Source organism: Candoia aspera, chromosome 1 (genome assembly GCF_035149785.1).
Source record: "Candoia aspera isolate rCanAsp1 chromosome 1, rCanAsp1.hap2, whole genome shotgun sequence".
Taxonomy (NCBI): Eukaryota; Metazoa; Chordata; class Lepidosauria; order Squamata; family Boidae; genus Candoia; species Candoia aspera.
Window position 1 is genome coordinate 82,488,741 of NC_086153.1, and position 18,676 is coordinate 82,507,416.

Below are 18,676 nucleotides of genomic sequence, written 5' to 3' on the forward strand. Positions count from 1 at the left end.
TACGTTTCTTTGTCTAATGAACAAACGTGTGTGCCCAAAGAGACTTGCAATAAGCAATTATTTCTGTTCAAGGTATCTTGAAACGTTACTTATCCTCATTACTTACTAGAGGCCTCCATGTTCCATAAGTCAGAGAGCTCGCCACCAAATTTTATAAAAGTTCTTACTGTTTGTACAAAAGTATTGTATGAATATAAATCATTTTCATTCAGTTAAGCAGTAGTTATTACATCTTATTCCTAATCGTAAAGAATATTATAACCTACCTGCAACATAGTTTTAAACACTCGTTTTCTGAGGGAAACATGATTAATTATGGCAGGATAAGAACAGCTATGAAGAGGCCATTAATTCTTAAAGAATTGTCTCAAAATTATTTATGTCTTGTCTCAACTTCCTTTTAGAGGACAGTAGTCAACTCATGTTAGTTGACAGAAAACAAACAAGTATTTAAATAAACATTAGATTTTGTTGTACAGGATATTGCATTTTTTATTCTTTTCATTGACAATGATAGCGGTGTTCTTTCTACACCACTTAGAACTGTACCAACTTATAAATTTAGTAAATAAATAAAAAAACCCTAAGTATGTCTTGTTACTAAATACTTTTATTTTTGAGTTATAATTTCCACATAGGCTTCACTGACAATATTCTTAGAACAAAATGACCTTAATGCAATACTTTATCAAACTAATTAACGGGTTCTTGAGCCAATAACTAAATGTTAAGCTATTAATGGTTCTGAACTACTTCATCTATTTCACATCTCACGCATAGTACCATGTGATCCATGAGGAGATATGCAACTAATGCTTTGGAAAATTAAACCAAAAGTAGTGAATACCACAGAACATGTTCTGAAGCTCCACTTATGCATAGCTATGGTAAACCTACTGGCCTCAAACCACCTCCAGTTCTGTGCAAATGTAAATGGACATGCCCATGTAAATGCATATTTCATTCAACTCAATACTGAAAAACCAGAATCCATGTTAACTGAAATTCTGAAAGCACCACTAACTTACATGGGTAGTTACCATATAATAAGTTACATGTGCAATTAAAATGTTAACATCTCCTAAAATAATCCAGGTATTTTAGGATGGATGGATGGATTCTGCTCTGCCATCTATCATCCAGAAAAAATAAGACTTGGCAAGGTTGTATTACATTTATCTGAAGTTAGCTTCTCCCTGATAGCACAAGCACTGATATCCTCTCTTAAGCAGCTGGCAGATAAAACAAATTCTGGTTAGAACACTATTTGCCTTCTTAGAATTGGTTGTAGACTGTAGGCTTTAATTTTAATTGAGATTAAAGCATACTGAATTCTTTGGATTTCTTGATCTTGTACCAAAATTGAGGAACCTGTGACAGAACCTCTGTCAATATGTTAGAAACAAAAACAATTCACATTAGTTAATTTAATTATATTGCTAGGTCATGTTCAATTGTGCCTATCCAATGAGAGAAAAGCATCAGCCAATAGTATAGCTTTCACTCTTATTTTCTCCCTGCTTTTCCCCCAAATCTGCTTCCCCACATCTGCTCTGGAGAAGAGCTTGGGAAGCACATGGGCATGAGGGCAAAAACAACATAATTAGATCATTTTCATGCAATATCGCACATGATCTACTGAAACCAGGGGGAAATATTTAACTGGGAATCCAATAAATGTCCTCAAATAAATTATTGAACTCAGCAGAGCTAACCAAGGCCAGCACTTTTCGAAATATTTATTAAGAATCCATTAAAGATTCCTTTGTTGCACAGTAACAAAGCAGTTCATACTGCCCTCATGAAGCTGGCACTTAGAAGTACCCAGTTGTAACAACACAGAAATATCCATGAAAATAATATGAAAGACTGAACATATCTTAATTTCAATGTACAGTATATTAACAGTTCAAATTACAGAAATAGCCAAAATAAAACTTGGGAGTGCATCACTCTGCTCCCCTCGCCTGTTCCATTATTCACACTACAAATGCACATCCTTCTAACAGGACCATCTTTGTCAAATAATTTAAAATCAAGACTGGAAAATCAAACATCTTCCCCAAACTCTATAATTTCCTGAAGTCAGAAACACTTCTCTTTGTTAGTTCTGTAGAGTTGACTCTTTATTCCCCTTTTACTATGACTATATGTTCAAAATTGATTAAACACTGAGAAGAACAAAAGCAGAAAGGGATTTAACAAGGTGAAAATTGTCTTTAATAATTTTAGGAATGCCAAATCATGTTTCAAGACCTTAAAAAAAAAATCCAGACTTCTTAAAAGAAAGAGGAGGAAGAGGGAGAAAGAAGGAAGGAAGGAAAAAGGGTCAGGTTGTCCTAACATTTATTTTCATATATAGCATTATCTTTTTCTGTTTGCTTTTGAAAATGTAGCAAGTATTCAGCAACATAGACTTTCACTTTTTTAGTTGTAAGATGATACCTGTTCAACTAAAAGAGGAATTTTATAAAAGTCTGAGCAAACCAGCTTTCATACAGATCCTACTTGAAATTTGGAACCTACAATTTGGATCCAAATTTGTATTCAGTGACACTCTTCTCTAAAAAGAGCATTTGTCCCCAATCTGATGCCTTGCAGATATGTTGGACCAGTATGCCAAGCTTGGGATTTGATCCAATCAGCTGAAGAACATCAGATATTAGCACAAGGTGTAGGTGGAAACTAGTTTATTTTCACCAATTCCTCATTTATCTTTCAGCCATCTGAAAATATGGCCTAGAGAGCTGAAGTTCTCTTGAGAAAGCATGGGAAGTACTTCTGGCAAAAAGGATTTTAAAAAAAAAGGAATTATAGAAAATTACCTCCAAAAAAGGTAAGTAGAACCCTTAAACTTTATCATTTCATAGATCTGCAATAGACTAAATAGAAGTATTTATTTTGCATGGGATCTGAACTAATTAATGAGAAAACTTTAGCCACAATCGGTATATGCATTTCATGAGCAGTTACAAGTCCTAAATACTAGGTACATTACAGCAGAGCACACAATATAAACCACAAACATTTTTTTACAGCTTACAGTTTAACACTTGTAAAAAAACAGAAAATGACAGAGCACAGTCAGTTAGCAGTCTTAGAAATGGCTTCAAATTGTAGGCCATCGTGTATATTGCATACGATGCCCAATGCACTCTGCTCATTGTGACTTAATTTAAGTCTTGGCAGCCGACTGAACATTTTGTTGCTGTTTCAAAAAAACCCCAAAAACTATTAATGTTCTCAAATGTACTAAACATGAGGATACTACATCATGAACATTTAATGAATTCCCTGCAAATAACTGAACTTAGCATGACCATCAATCTACTATTTCTCCAAATATAATCTTGCTGTTCTAGTTTAGACCTGAAAACATTTGTCAAGTTTTATGTTTTTCATTATGAACCCATAGTCCAGCATGGGTCTTCCCTTTAGGTAAGCACAAATATATTCATGAACACAGGTGAACCAGATATAGAACTGCAAAGAGAAGGCTGCTAAAAATATTAAGTCACTTTGCGTGAAATCTCAGTAGAACATACTTCAGCTCAAACCTGCAAGCATTTCATTCTTTGCCTTTCAGAATAAAGAAAAGCAGTTAAAAAGAAGATATATTTATTGTTTTACAGTTACTTGGAGAAGCGCATGATCAAGTTTTAAGCTTCAACTGTAAGTAACTAAAGACAAAACAGTGTTGCTTTTTACTGTATGCTAGAAAGGAAGCTATGTTGGCATGAATTCCAAAGTCACACCTCCTTCTGGCTCTAGTCTTCCTTCATTACACATTAGGATCCACTTCTAAAAAGTCCTCTGGAGTGCAGAGGTAGAAGCATAGTACCCATCTGCAACGCTTAAAGCAGTTGTGTGTTTTCTTGGGATTGCATAGCTACTCTGCAGTCTGGGAAGATACAGAATTACTTTAAGGAGTTGCAGAAAGATGCTACATTCTTATTCAGACCTGCTTCAAAACATCTGATGCACCATACAGCCCTACTATATATCTCTATAAACTTAATAAACATCAGTATTTTATAGCAAATAGCTTCCATTCACTCACTCACGCACTCACTCACTCACTCATTCAATTTGTATAGCCACCCATCTCACCAAGTGACTCTGGGAGGGGAACAAATTTTTAAAAATAAAAACAATTACAATAATACAAAAATTAAAATACATAGCAGCTGATCACTAAATTAACCAGGGAACAGGTCCCTGCCCATTTTCCTTTATATATATGAGTATTAAGTTGCACTATACTTCCATGAAAACATGATTTATCTAAATGATTTTATTCACTTTAAACGTATCTCACATTGCTTTCTCAAGCACAGTCTCGCACTCTGCCACTAATTTTCAATGCAGTGGGCACTCTCCCTTTCTTATATATTAGAAAGCTTGTAATGAGCATGTATATAATTCTTACCTTCTGTAAGACAAACAACTAGCATATAATAACACTGCTCAATATGATGGAACAGAAAGTTCTGATGATTTCTGATAGCAGGAATTGCAGACAAATTTCTACACTAGAAATCTGCTGCCAGTCAGAGTAGATAATTTGACAGTATAGTCTGTACTCAGATGTATATATGATTGAGTACTATATAAATCTATAAAGAAATAAAACAAATAAACATAGCTGCACAGTTGTAGAAATCATTGCCTATACCTGGTCTTTAGCAGCTGACTACTGTTAGACTGCAAAAATATACTGACTAAATGCATGTTAGGTTCACTCTATTTCATTCATTTTTCCTGTAGGTCCTGGGGCTTTGATTATTTCTAGAACTGTATTGGAACTTGGTTTACCAACAAATTTAACTCCACTAGGAATAGCAAAATATCTCCAATATTGTGAGTCACACTTTATAAGACGTCAGTGAAGCCCAGATATACGCTTTGTTTCTAAAAGATTTTTTTGAAAAAAAAACAAAGTCCCTGAACACTTTTTAATGTTTTTTGTGGTGTCCAATGATATAAATTTTATACTAGATATACATCCAAAAGACATGTATCAGGAAGGCAGGCAGGCAGGCAGGGATTAGTGACAATTCTTGATAAATATAGGGAAGCCCAGAAGTATTACTTTGATCTAAAAACCAGGGCAAATTATGTGATATAACTTAAAATGAAAATAGCTGTTTAGCAAAATGGGAAAACGGGGGCTTGGTTAACACTTATTTCATCAATTCTCTTCTCCTTTTAGAGGATTCATCAGCACTGTTCTGTTCTTAAAGAAGCAATGAACTGGGCTTACCTGCTGCGTCTGGTACCTCTGCTGGGCCTGGGAGAGATACTGGGCCTGAGGAGGCAGATGCTGAGGTTGTGGTTGCTGGTTGTAATATGGCTGTTGGCAGTAACCAGTTACACCTTGTGGACCATACTGAGATGGCATCTGTTCGGGGAAAAAAGCCAACACAGTTATGAATTGAGGACAAAAATCTATGTGTTCAACTCCTAAAGATAATAAACACAATACCAAATGCTGTGGTAAGAAGTTTCTCCCAATGGAAAGGAGTTAATTCTAAACTCAAAGAAATAATGCAATTCGTTAAAACCGTAACTCTGTTTTGGAGATATTCTATCAAGGGAAGCATACAGCAGTTCTTTTCTACAACACTGGTTTTACTGAATAATTTCTTTCCACATTCTCTGAAACATCGAAAGAAACCATTATCAATTATGTTTGTTCGTTGAACGTATGCTCAAAAACAGCAAAAGGGTTTCTATAGAATACCCACAGCTTGCTAGTCAGTAATACTAGAGAAGTGATCAGAATGATTCTATTTACACCTTTCAGTTTTTCACCTAAACTTTCTGCTCCGTGAATCATCCCATGTTTCAAGATATTACAGAAAGGAAAATTGGAACATAGGCGTATGTGCATACTAGATTTCAGAAAACCAATTCCAACAAGTTTTAGAGAAGAACATAGGAGAGTTAAGAACTTTTGAAAAATAAGTGACCTGATGTATACTTGCAAACCATTCCATTTGCAGGGGGGGAAGAGGCAAGGGGGAAGGAACATAGGAAATATTTGTTGATACGTATTTTCACTAGTTTTTGACTTGTTAAGAGTTAAAAGGGACATGTATAAAAACGGAAGATGGGAGTAATCACCAAAAAAGTATGCAGGCAGTAGCTAATAACTATGGAAAAAGACTCAGAAAGGCTACAGCACAAAAGCAACCTAGGCTTGCAAGGAAAACTACAAGCCACAAAAAGAAAAACTGTTGAAATGAACCTAAGCAGAAGTTTAGTAAAGGGAGACTTAGGGAGCATCTTGCTCACATAAACAAGCTGAAGTTGCTGGGACCAGGTAATTATGCCTGAATGCCACGTAGGAGGTCATCTCAGAGAATCCTTCTACCATCTTTGAGAAATCATGGGGAACACTTATAGTTTCAGAGAACTGGAGAAGGTCAAATATTGTTCTTAACTTCAAAAGGGAGTGAAGATGATCCAGGTAACTCCAGACTGCTTGATGTGAACAGCAGGTTAAACTCTGAAACAGATTATTAAACTGCCATCTTAAATGCACTAAGAAAAGAATGCATCACTTGGTAGGAGTCAGGATGGGTTAACTGATAATAAATTAAGCCAAATTAACCTGACCACCCTTTTTGATAGTGTACTAGTTTAGTCAGTCATAGGAATGTGGTAGATATAATGTACCTTGAGTTCTTCAAATCACGCAAAAAGGTTTCGCTTGATATTCTAGTAGAAAACTATCAAATGTGGGATGATCTGTGCTATCATTAGATGAATACCAAACTGGTTGAACAATCATTTGATGACTGTACACCAAAAGCTCCAAATCAAGTTAGAAGAAAGTGTTAAGTAGTATAACATAGAATTTCATGCTATTCAACATATCTATCTATAAAGTACTTGAAGGCTAGAAAATATTGTCATCATCTGCAGATAACCCAAAGATAAAGGTGATAGCACATACCTTAGAAGACAGTATCAAGATTCAGGAGGATTCTGACAATGGGCAGAAACCAGCAAGATGAATTTTAGCAGGGAGAAATACTGCATTCAGTTCTGGGCACTACATTTTAGGAGTGACTTCGACAAACTGGAGCATATCCAGAGGAGAGAACCAAAATTATAAGGAGCTTGGGGGAAAAAAAAACTTATGAGGAATAAGTTGAAGGCAACAGGTATATTTAGCTTGAAGAAGGGGGGAGCAGGGGGAGAGAAACATGAAAGCTATCTTCAAAAAATGGAATGGCTGTCATGTAGAAAATAGAGTAGATTTTTCATGCTGTTATTAAAGATAAGCCAAGAAACAAAGAAACAGAAGCAGATTTAAACTGGAGATCAGGAAGAATTCCCTAAAAATCAGAGCCGTTCAACAATGCCTCTGGAAGTGGTGGACTCTCCTTCGCTGGAAGAATTTAAACGGTAAATTAGAGGCAAGCTATCTATCGGGGATTGGGTAGTAATGGATTTCTTCACTGGGCAGGATATTGTAAGGTCTGTAAGGTCCCTTTCCAAAGTTTACACTTCACAATTCTATAATCAGGTGATTATACAGTATAATAAGAAAGTAAGTTTGTAATATTTAATCAATGAAATTAACAAACTGCCACTCCTTCAACTGAATAAAAGGAGCTAATTCTTAAAAACAGTCATTGACAACAGCTTCATTGTATTAGCAGACTTCTAAGATTGCTTCCCAACCACAAAATCAGCTTTATTTAATATACTGAGCCCAGATTTCCTCCACAGCACTGAAGCAATTGCAGAGACCTTATTTAAAGCTACAGTAGTGACAAAAAAGGACTAACTAGCCTTTCCCTAAATACAGTAGCCTAGCGAGCTTCTGCCTGGGGATGTGGAATTTGCTGCTGCACTGAATGCACTTGCAAAAAATATTTTCAAGCTCAAAAGGTGCCCTCAAGACAGAACATGCTGATAGTGCTGGATCTGCCAATAGTCCAAACTGTCATGATGATGGTAATAATTGAGATAAAAGAAATGGAGAAGAAAAGAAAAATGAAATCCAGCAGTTTGAGGATAATTTTTCTCCATGAGAAACATTCTCCTGCTGGTATAGCTGCGACAATTGAAAAAGAATTGATGTAAATGGCAAAAATGCCTTGGACATGCATGCTGAATTGGAAATGGGACTTTTTCCTGTGGAAGCTCAGCAACAGGATACTATGAATGATGCTCTGTGCAGGCACAGAACCTCATGTCTGTGGTGCAGAGACCACAAAGAAAAAATAATAGTATTAATGACATATGAAATCTTGAAAGAAGCTTTTCTCCACCTCTTTTATATAGAAAGGGGTGTGTCTGCTTGTAAAATGGAGTAATTTTTGTGAAAAGTAACATGCAAAACTGTATCAGGTCCAGGGTACCCACAAATCTGTTCTCTTTTTTTCTGAATACTTAGCAACAAATTACTTCAATGAGTTTATCACATATCTTGCCCAAAGCCTCCCTCCAATTCTTAGGTAGGTAGTTTTTGGCAGTGGATATATGAATATTCATATTCCCTGTTCTGTTACCTTGACATCAAAGGTACCAGTATGAATTACCTGCAGTGACACATTGTGAATTACATATGGCACACTGACCAATTTGAAAGACCTGCTGGGAGTTCATGAATCTGTGTATTTAATCCGAATACCAGGCCAGGAGCTACTGTCCCTCCTGTATACTAGAATAGAACTGAAGTCTTTTCTACCTATCTCAGATTCCTTGAATGATTCCCACCCAAATACATTTGGAATCAGATCACTTAAAAGTTTTTTTTAAAAGGCACTTAAAATACTTCTTTTCCTTGGCCCCTGTGAAGCTTTATTATTATTTTTAATTATTAATGTATGGGTGTTGGTATTATATGTTATGGGCCTTTTAGTCTAAAGGCTCCTTATTTTATACTGCAAATCTATAGATGTAATTGGTATTATTGTTGTTGATGATTTTATTCTACACTTGTATTGTGCTTAATAACAGAACCATACTAAAAACAATTGATAGTTACAGTTGTAATCGAAATTATTCAACCCCCATTGCAAATCAGGTTGATTGTCAAAATGTACAGACTTTCAGCTGTTTGCAATGAACAAATCAAGCAAACAGCAATTGAAATACCTCAACACAACAAATGCTTCAAGTGGTGTCCCCAAAGTCAACTGAAAAGGCAACTTATAATGACTTCTCCAGTCTCAAAATTATTCAACCCCCTGAATAGAATCCATCACAACAGCACATATACGGTATGCAAATAGGTGTTGTCTCAAGCACACCTGATGCAACTAATCAAGGGCTTCATTAGTTGTGCCAGGTGTGCTTGAGCTGGAACACATGAAATACCTGAAGTGGCTAGGGGTTTGCTGAGTGTCACGTTTGACTGCATGCTACAAATGCAGTATGGCTAAGTCAAAAGAATGGTCCAAAAAGGTAAGAGAAGAGATCATCGCCCTTCACAAACAAGGAACAGGATACAAAAAGATAGTGAAGGCACTGGATGTTCCTAGAGATGCCACTGGAAGCATAGTTCGCAAGTTCAACATTAAAGGAACAGTGGTTACACTACCTGGAGGGGCAGAAAAAGGAAGCTGTCAATGGCTGCAACCAGATTTCTGAGAAGGCGGGCGCAGAGAAACCCTCGAGTGACTGCAAAAGACCTGCAGCAAGACTTGGTGGCAACAGGCACTGAGGTTTCAGTGAGCACAGTAAGGCGCGTACTAAACACAGAAGGTTTCCACGCCAGAACTCCAAGACATACACCACTACTGACCCAAAAGCTCAAGAAAAGTCAGCTCCAATATGCTCAAAATCATATCAATAAGCCACAGAAGTTTTGGGGTCCTATTCTGTGGAGCGATGAAACAAAACTGGAACTTTTTGGCCCGATGGATCAGCAGTATGTCTGGAGGAAGAAGAATGAAGCATACACTGAAAAGCACATTCTGCCTGCAGTTAAGCATGGTGGTGGCTAAGTGATGCTCTGGGGCTGCTTTGCATCCTCTGGCACTGGAAGCCTGCAGCGTGCGGACAAGATGGATTCATTGAAGTATCAGGAAATCCTACGAGAAAACGTCATGCCGTCTGTAACGAAGCTGAAGCTTGGGTGTCATTGGACCTTCCAACAGGACGATGATCCCAAGCATACCTCAAATTCCACTAAGGCTTGGATGCAGAAGAAGTCCTGGAAGATTCTACAGTGGCCATCACAGTCACCTGACTTGGACCCCGTAGAAAATCTCTGGTGGGATTTGAAGGAGGTTGCAACATGCAAACCCAAGAATATTACTGAACTGGAGGCCATTGCTCATGAGGAATGGGCTAACATTCCTCAGGAACGCTGCCAGAAGCTGGTGTCTGGCTATGCATCTCATTTGCAGCAGGTGGGCTGGGGGGGATGCTACAGAACATGGGCAGACAGGAAAGTGATACGGAGTACAGAGGAGTCTCATACTCTGTAGCAGGGCTCCTTGGGAGAAAAAGCAGTAGAAGCAACTTACAGGAGTGACTTGCAACCTTCCCTGCCAATATCCCCATTGACTTTGCTTGTGGGAAGCCAGCAAGGAACGTTGCAAATGCCGGCCACATGACCATGGCTCACTGCAATGTTGTAATTGCAAGCTGGGCACCCAAGCACCTGGATCACGATCACGTGACCACAGGGATGTTGCCACAGCCACAACTTCGCAGACTGGTCATAAGTCCCCCTTGTTTTTGTTGTTGTTTATTCGCTTAGTCACTTCCGACTCTTCATGACTTCATGGACCAGTCCATGCCAGAGCTTCCTGTCGGTCGTCAACACCCCCAGCTCCTCCAGGGACAAGTCCGTCACCTCTAGAATATCATCCATCCATCTTGCCCTTGGTCAGCCCCTCTTCCTTTTGCCTTCCACTCTCCCTAGCATCAACATCTTCTCCAGGCTGTCCTGTCTTCTCATTATGTGGCCAAAGGATTTCAGTTTTGCCTTGAATATCATTCCCTCAAGTGAGCACTCTGGCTTTATTTCCTGGAGGATGGACTGGTTTGATCTTCTGGCAGTCCAAGGCACTCTCAGAATTTTCTTCCAACACCACAGTTCAAAAGCATCTATCTTCCTTCTCTCAGCCTTCCTTATGGTCCAGCTCTCGCAGCCATATGTTACTACGGGGAACACCATTGCTTTAACTATGCGGGGCTTTCTTGTCAGTGTGATGTCTCTGCTCTTAACTATTTTATCGAGATTGGTCATTGCTCTTCTCCCAAGGATTAAGCGTCTTCTTATTTCCTGACTGCAGTCAGCATCTGCAGTAATCTTTGCACCAAGGAATACAAAGTCTTTCACTGTTTCTACATTTTCTCCCTCTATTTGCCAGTTATCAATCAAGCTGGTTGCCATAATCTTGTTTTTTTTGAGGTTTAGCTGCAAGCCAGCTTCTGCACTTTCTTCTTTCACCTTCATCATAAGGCTCCTCAGTTCCTCTTCACTTTCAGCCATCAAAGTGGTATCATCTGCATATCTGAGATTGTTAATGTTTCTTCCAGCAATTTTAACTCCAGGCTTGGATTCCTCAAGCCCAGCTTGTCGCATGATGTGTTCTGCGTACAAGTTGAATAGGTAAGGTGAGAGTATACAGCCCTGCCGTACTCCTTTCCCAATCTTAAACCAGTCCGTTGTTCCGTGGTCTGTTCTTACTGTTGCTACTTGGTCGTTATACAGATTCTTCAGAAGGCAAACAAGATGACTTGGTATCCCCATACCACTAGGAACTTGCCACAATTTGTTATGGTCCACACAGTCAAAGGCTTTAGAATAGTCAATAAAACAGAAATAGATGTTTTTCTGAAACTCCCTGGCTTTTTCCATTATCCAGCAGATATTGGCAATTTGGTCTCTAGTTCCTCTGCCTTTTCTAAAGCCAGCTTGTACATCTGGCAATTCTCGCTCCATGAACTGCTGAAGTCTACCTTGCAGGATCTTGAGCATTACCTTACTGGCATGTGAAATGAGTGCCACTGTTCGATAGTTTGTACATTCTTTAGTGTTTCCCTTTTTTGGTATGGGGATATAAGTTGATTTTTTCCAATCTGATGGCCATTCTTGTGTTTTCCAAATTTGCTGGCATATAGCATGCATTAACTTGACAGCATCATCTTGCAAGAAACTTGACATCTCACCAATAACCACATCCAATTTGCCCTGGCTCATAGATCTTACATTCCAGGTTCCAATGGTGTGTTGATCCTTAGAACATCGGATTCGCCGTTCACCACCAGCACCGTCGGCTGCTGGCCGTCCTTTCGGCTTTGAGCTAGCTGCGTCATCACGTCTGGGGCTAGTTGAACTCATCCTCTGTTCCTCCCCAGTAGCATTTTGACCATCTTCCAACCTGGGGGTCTCATCTTCCGATGGTATACCAACATATCTCTGGTTGTACTGATCCATTTAGTTTTCACGGCAAGAATACTGGGGTGGGTTGCCATTACCTTCCCCAGGGATCGCATTTAGTCTGACCTCTCTGTCATGACCTTCCCGTCTTGGGTGGCCCTTCACGGTTTAGCTCATGGCATCATTGAGGTGCTCAAGCTCCAGCACCACGACAAGGTAACGATCCTTTGCTGAAGCCCCCTTGTTTAGTGCCACTGTAATTTTGAATGGTTGCTGAACGAGTGGTTGTAACTCGAGGACTACATGTACTGCCACTGTTATATCACACCCATTATATTGCAAGTGAAAAAGTAATCTCTTCCACAAATAATCTTCCCAGTGTCCATTTATTAATAAGGATATTTAAGAAGCCTACCTGAAGCAAACTGATTTCTTCCCATTAATCTCCCTTCAGCAATTCACTTTAGATTACTCACACTTTTATATCAGTTCTACCACATCTTTCTGTGGTATTGCAACCTCCTTTCAACTTCTTTACAAGGAACATACTGATGGTACCAGACCATATGTTTGTAGCTAGCATAGCTTTGACTAGGGGAAAATGTAGCTTTTCTAACTCATTATAATGTGGATGAATGAAATATCAATTTTACTACAGCAACAAGTATTATAATAAGTGCTGCCTGCTTCATGTTAACAGCCATTTAATAGTCTGTGTCATCACTGAGGTACAGCACATGGTTCTCCCTTATATAACTAATGCTTCAACAAATTAAATTACCTCCCTATCCCATTAATCTCACTTGTTTTTTCTTCCAAGATTGCATTATTTGGAAGTGCAGAAATGCATGGCTCCTGAAGTATACTAAAATAAATAAATTCTAAACACTCGCTCACTGAAAATCCACCCTCCTATACTATTACCCTGTCCTCTACCATCAAGAAGGAATGATTATACTGGCAATGGATGAGGCTCACATTAAAAACACAAACAGCTATTCCCACCAAAACAAAAAAACTATTTGGAATAGCTGTGTCTGTATTTCTGTACTATAAACTCTTATTTCAACTGATGCTCTCACCCCACCCTCCACAAAAAAAGAAGGCAAAAATAAAAGTATTTTGGAAACCATTAATTACACTTGTCATTCATATATTATGTTTATTAATTGTGATACTGAATTATGTTTTATACGTTCTTTTGTACATTCTGTTCTCTGGGTTGCAAGAACTTTGTTATTGAGTTAGAAAATCTAATGTATCGTGCTTGCTATTTAAATAAAGTACATGTATATTAATTATCATCCATCAGATGGTGCTTACTGTCATGTTAAAGAATGCATAATAAATGATTCTATGTAAAATAAAACAAATTTGAACTACTAGTTCTTTTGAGAGTCTAACTTCTCCATCCCCATTCTTTCAAGATCTCTTCTTATTGCAACCACCATCTTTCATTAACTTTGAGTTGGGGGGGAATTTTATTTTTTCAGTTTCCACGATATGAGAAAAACTAGTTCTTTACCTTTCACTCTGTAAATCTTGCCCTTTGAGTAATCATCTGTAAATTCACATGTGTGGGCATTCCTGCCCTCTTCCACAGCACACAATGTGTTAAAGCAAAGCTCCTACCATTACAGTACCTCTGCTCTGAAGAATGAGCTGAACTACTTCTCAAACCAGGGGGAAGTGTGATGCATGATTAGCAGCTGGTGGGAAACAACTGTGAGAGCACAGCACAACACAGCACAGCAATAGTACAGCTCTGCTAAAAGTCCATTGAGACCAAAAGTTTTTTTTTTTTTTTAAAGGTTCAATAAACAGGGAAGCTGGGAAAAAACACAATGAAAGGCAAGATCATAGGCAAATATATAGGCAAATCTCAATCAAAGAATACTCCTCAAAAAGGCTGACAGATAAGCAGTGACCTGATGATAGAGTATTTTGGTGCGGTCATAACATTGTCTAACAGTTCTATCATCCATCTGGTGAAAAATCTTTGTTTTATCCAACACAGGAAATAAACAAGTTTGGATCCTTGCAAAAGGAAAGTGAATGATTAACAAAAACGCAATAGCCCCCTAGTGTTAAGCATGTGGAAAGACCATTCTAAGGGAGTGGCCAGCCTTAATATGGAACTTGATTCTTAGACAGGATCCATGCACTGCACCCACTGATGTCCATGCAACAGTAAAATTCACCATCATCTTGAAAGCCCAATCATCAGACTTCATTGCAATATTTTTAAAATTATATTTTATTAAACATTTTTGAGAAAAGGAAAAAGAAAAAAGATAAACAAGGAAAAACGAGGCAAATGCCCCCCCCCCACAAAATGAATAAACAGGGTATTTTCAAGCATCATAGAATTAAGTTTAAAAAATCAGTATTTCATTGAGTAATTTTAAATAAATGAATATATCATTTTAAAAACTACAAATCATTGTTAAACTGTAAGTAACATATAAGTATCAATCATAAAATGATATCATATGTTAAGAGAAACCCACCTTTTAGATGTGGTACAAGGCCATATATAGAATTACATCCAAAAATGTAATTGAGTTAAATTCTGTGTCAAAATTCATACTTTGAACTGAAGTTACTTCGGACATCAAAGCATATTCCCACAATTTAATTTGCCATTGTTCTACAGAAGGATTCCTCCTCACAACATGAATCTGTTGTTTCACAATCCAAACCACCTCATTACTGAATGCTATGACAACTGCCCTCTGGACATCCAGGCAGCAGATAAAGAAAGGACAATCTCTACAGAAAGTGTTGGTATTTAGCCAAGCAAGTCTGGTAGAGATTGGTTTTACTGCACAGAAACTGAGGGTATATGAGAAATACCCTTTAGGTACCTTTCTGTATTTCATATGCAGCAATGCACAATGCAGTGATTCCTTGGCCACCATAACCCTTATTGACCATTTTTCCTTGTCCTGGAAAAATAGAATCTGATCTGCACCACTGCATATTCTCATGTCAAGCTCTGTTAGCCATGGGCCTGTTAAAAGCTAGATTTTTAATTTGCAGCAGTGTTAAATATAGCTCTCCAGGGAGATCTAAGTAACCTATATTGGCAGGATATAAACAGGAAACCCTTCATGCCAGCAAATTACCTATTTAGTATTATCTGTCCAACATACTATAGGCCCATTTTAATGTCTTCCTCTCGGTGATACTGGAAGGAAGGTATTGTTATGTTCTTTCACACAGCAAACCCTCGTGATTTGGAGGAACCTGCAACTCTAGCCCATGTGTTCCTTGGATCTCCTTTCTATAGCAGCTTGCATCACACTCATAACTCTGCTTGTTTGCATAAGTTCCACCTCTTAAAAGCATGATTTTAATTGCTTTATATTATCAAATCATAACCTTAACATTTCCAAAGGAGTTGCAAAATATGTTATAGCCACCACTGCTTAAAGTAGGAAACTATTGTCTTAATGTTAGGGTTTTAGAACTAAATAAAAGTCACCATGTGTGAGTTGGGCAGCTATATAAATTTGTTTATAAATAAAAAATAATGCTTTTGTTGTTGTTGTTTCATGTCTGTGACTAGTCACTGGCCACAAAAAAGTTATACCTACAAATTAGATTGAGAGTGTTGAAAATGGAAGGAGTAACTCTCCTCTTGCATCTAATAAAGATTACTGAGGCATTTCAAAGTGGAAAACCAGAAGATAGTTTTATCCAGGAGTCCACAGCCACTTGGAGCAAAGTCAGGAACACAGGACAAAACATTTCAAATAAATAACATTCAAATAAAATAACATTCAAATAAAAATGTACTGTATTTTAAACAGATTGCTCCTTTCTCACTGGAAATGTTCTAATGCTCTCTGAACATTTTGAGTTTTGAGTTTGAAACAGCTTTGTTTCAAACTGAGACAATTTCCAGAATTATTGGAACAATTTTTAAAAAAATTAATTAAATTTAATTTATAACAAGTTTGAAAGAGTCCACACATACACAAAATTTAAAAAATACAAAAAACCTACTAAAAATAACAACAGAAAAAAGGGAAAGGAAAATTATAAACAGTCTATGTCACATGCACATCAAATCATAAACATTGCATAAAAATATCTTTAAAAAAAGAGTCTATTGTTATTAAATATCATGAAATCTATGCTGAAGGGAAACATATTGCATCATTTTTTAATTGGTAGAAAAGACTGCCTTTTCAAAAATGGATAAATTACCCATCTCATAAATCCAATTCTTAATATCTGTAGTAAATCCGTAGTTTTCCATTTTTTCAAAGTAATTACTCTGGCAATTCCGCATGCTCAATACAACCAAAATTCCTTAAAAACAGTCAGATTTCACATTTTCTGAAATTTCATGAGCTCCCTAAAGCTTATATTTTTAAATAAAATTTGTTAGTCAGAAAATGTGTTAGCACATTCCTCCTAACTTTTTGCTGCTGTAGACTAACAAGGTTCTCATTCTATTAATGGCTATAGTTTGGGAACATAATCCAACATAACATCAATATCTTTAATGTTAAGTAACTTTACCATAAATCTACTTATATCTTAAAATACTGTTCCAAACAGATGCCAATAAATCACAAGACCAAATCATGGAGTCAGTGACCCCTCAAATTTTTTATATCACCAACAAATACAATCTGACATCCATCCTTTCAAATACATCCTTGAGTTCAATAAACTCAAACAGAATCTTTTGATGAATCTTCTTTTCTTCTTCTTTCAGCTGACTAGCTTTCCATGACATCTGAATATCTGGAGTGTTTCTTGACTATGCTACCCATGTGCTCAATTTGCCTGGATTAAACTCAATGGAGCAAGACTGTGTTCTCCTGTAAGCTTTGCTGGTATTATTTGTGTGTTTGCACTGTGGTGCCCTGCCCACATTTGCTTGTAACTGCTTACTCAAATAAACTACTTGTAACTCAACTCTGTGTGCATGCTTAGCCTGAAATAGGACATTACATACATATTGAGGATTGGTCATTTTATGGAGATGTAAAAGTCTGAAAAAAAGGCAGGCTCTTTTAATAGGTCATATATGATATCTAAACTTCATGACCTTATTTGGGGTGAGAGGATCTGACTACAGTGGCTCATGCCCTCATTGCTACTTGATTAATGTGTAATGAGCTCTACATGGGACTGTCTTTAAAGACTACCTGAAAGCTTCAGCTGATCCAACATGCAGTGGCCTGCATCCTGGATCCTCATGGGTATGGAATCGTTGAACACACATTACACCTGTTTTATGGGCCCTGCATTGGCTTCCTATTAGCTTTTGGGTGCAATTTAAAGTACTAGTTTTAACCTCTAAAGCCTTTTATGGCTTGCTGATTGGTTACCTGCAGGACTTTATCTCCCCACTAGAGTCAGCCTGACCACTTCAATCATGGTGGGGGAAGTAGCTGGTTGTATCCCATTTTCAGAAGTTAGGCAGGCTGAAGCCCAGAAGTGTTTTTTGGTAACGGAGCTGGCCTTCTAGAATGATCTCCTGCTGGAAATTCATCTGTCTCCAACATTGTCTCCTTGCTGGAAAAAAACCAAAGACAGAGCTTTTCCAGAGGGCTTTTGGGGCCTGATGCCATGCTCTATGTTTGGGGTTTTATGTGTTATTGTATATTCATACCATATTTGAAGCATGCATGTCCCTAATATGGATAACCATACCTAAAATAAGTTTTAGCAGAAAGGAACCGGAACATGAAAATCAACTAGTAATAAGATACTAAATGTTAAGTCTATTGGAGAAATTAGAAAGTTAAAGTCATTGTATACTAGATGGGCGGCAGAGAAATTTGATAGATAGATAGATAGATAGATAGATAGATAGATAGATAGATAGATAGATAGATAGATAGAATGATATCCATCCAAGGAGTCTCAAACAACCAACATGTGAACTTTTTTTAAACAAAACTATGCAATTTATCACCAAAACCTTACCAGAGAATTGGAAGTTATTCATTGTCATGATCACCATTGCGATGCTTGTGACATCGCAACGGCTCACATAACAATACAGGGAAATGGGTACCGGGCGGATTAAGGGAAAAGGCAACTAGCTAACAAAAGAGAGCAACAGGTGCTGGCAACAAAGTATCGACTCTAGCCGGAGGCGCAGAAGAGAGAGATACAATGTTGCAAAGAAGGTAATTGACAAGACCAGACCACGAGGCGCGCCCGAGCTGTCAAAAGATTACGAACCTGATCGCCCGGCAATGAACCATCACCGGCCGGGGAAACAGTCAAGGAAAGGCCCGAGGCACAGGAGGGGCTCCACGGCCCCTCACCTACCGGCAACGGAACCAA

The 18,676-nt window shown here is 37.8% G+C and overlaps 1 protein-coding gene across 2 annotated transcripts in view; it reads right to left on the reverse strand.

Annotated features, from left to right (window-relative positions):
* Positions 1-18,676, reverse strand: part of ARID1B (AT-rich interaction domain 1B) — a 422,870-nt gene that overhangs the window by 315,121 nt on the left and 89,073 nt on the right. For both annotated transcript variants that reach the window (XM_063308100.1, XM_063308110.1), the window contains exon 3: positions 5,264-5,401. In XM_063308100.1, the coding sequence (XP_063164170.1) occupies positions 5,264-5,401 (138 nt within the window). The remainder of the gene's footprint in view (positions 1-5,263; positions 5,402-18,676) is intronic.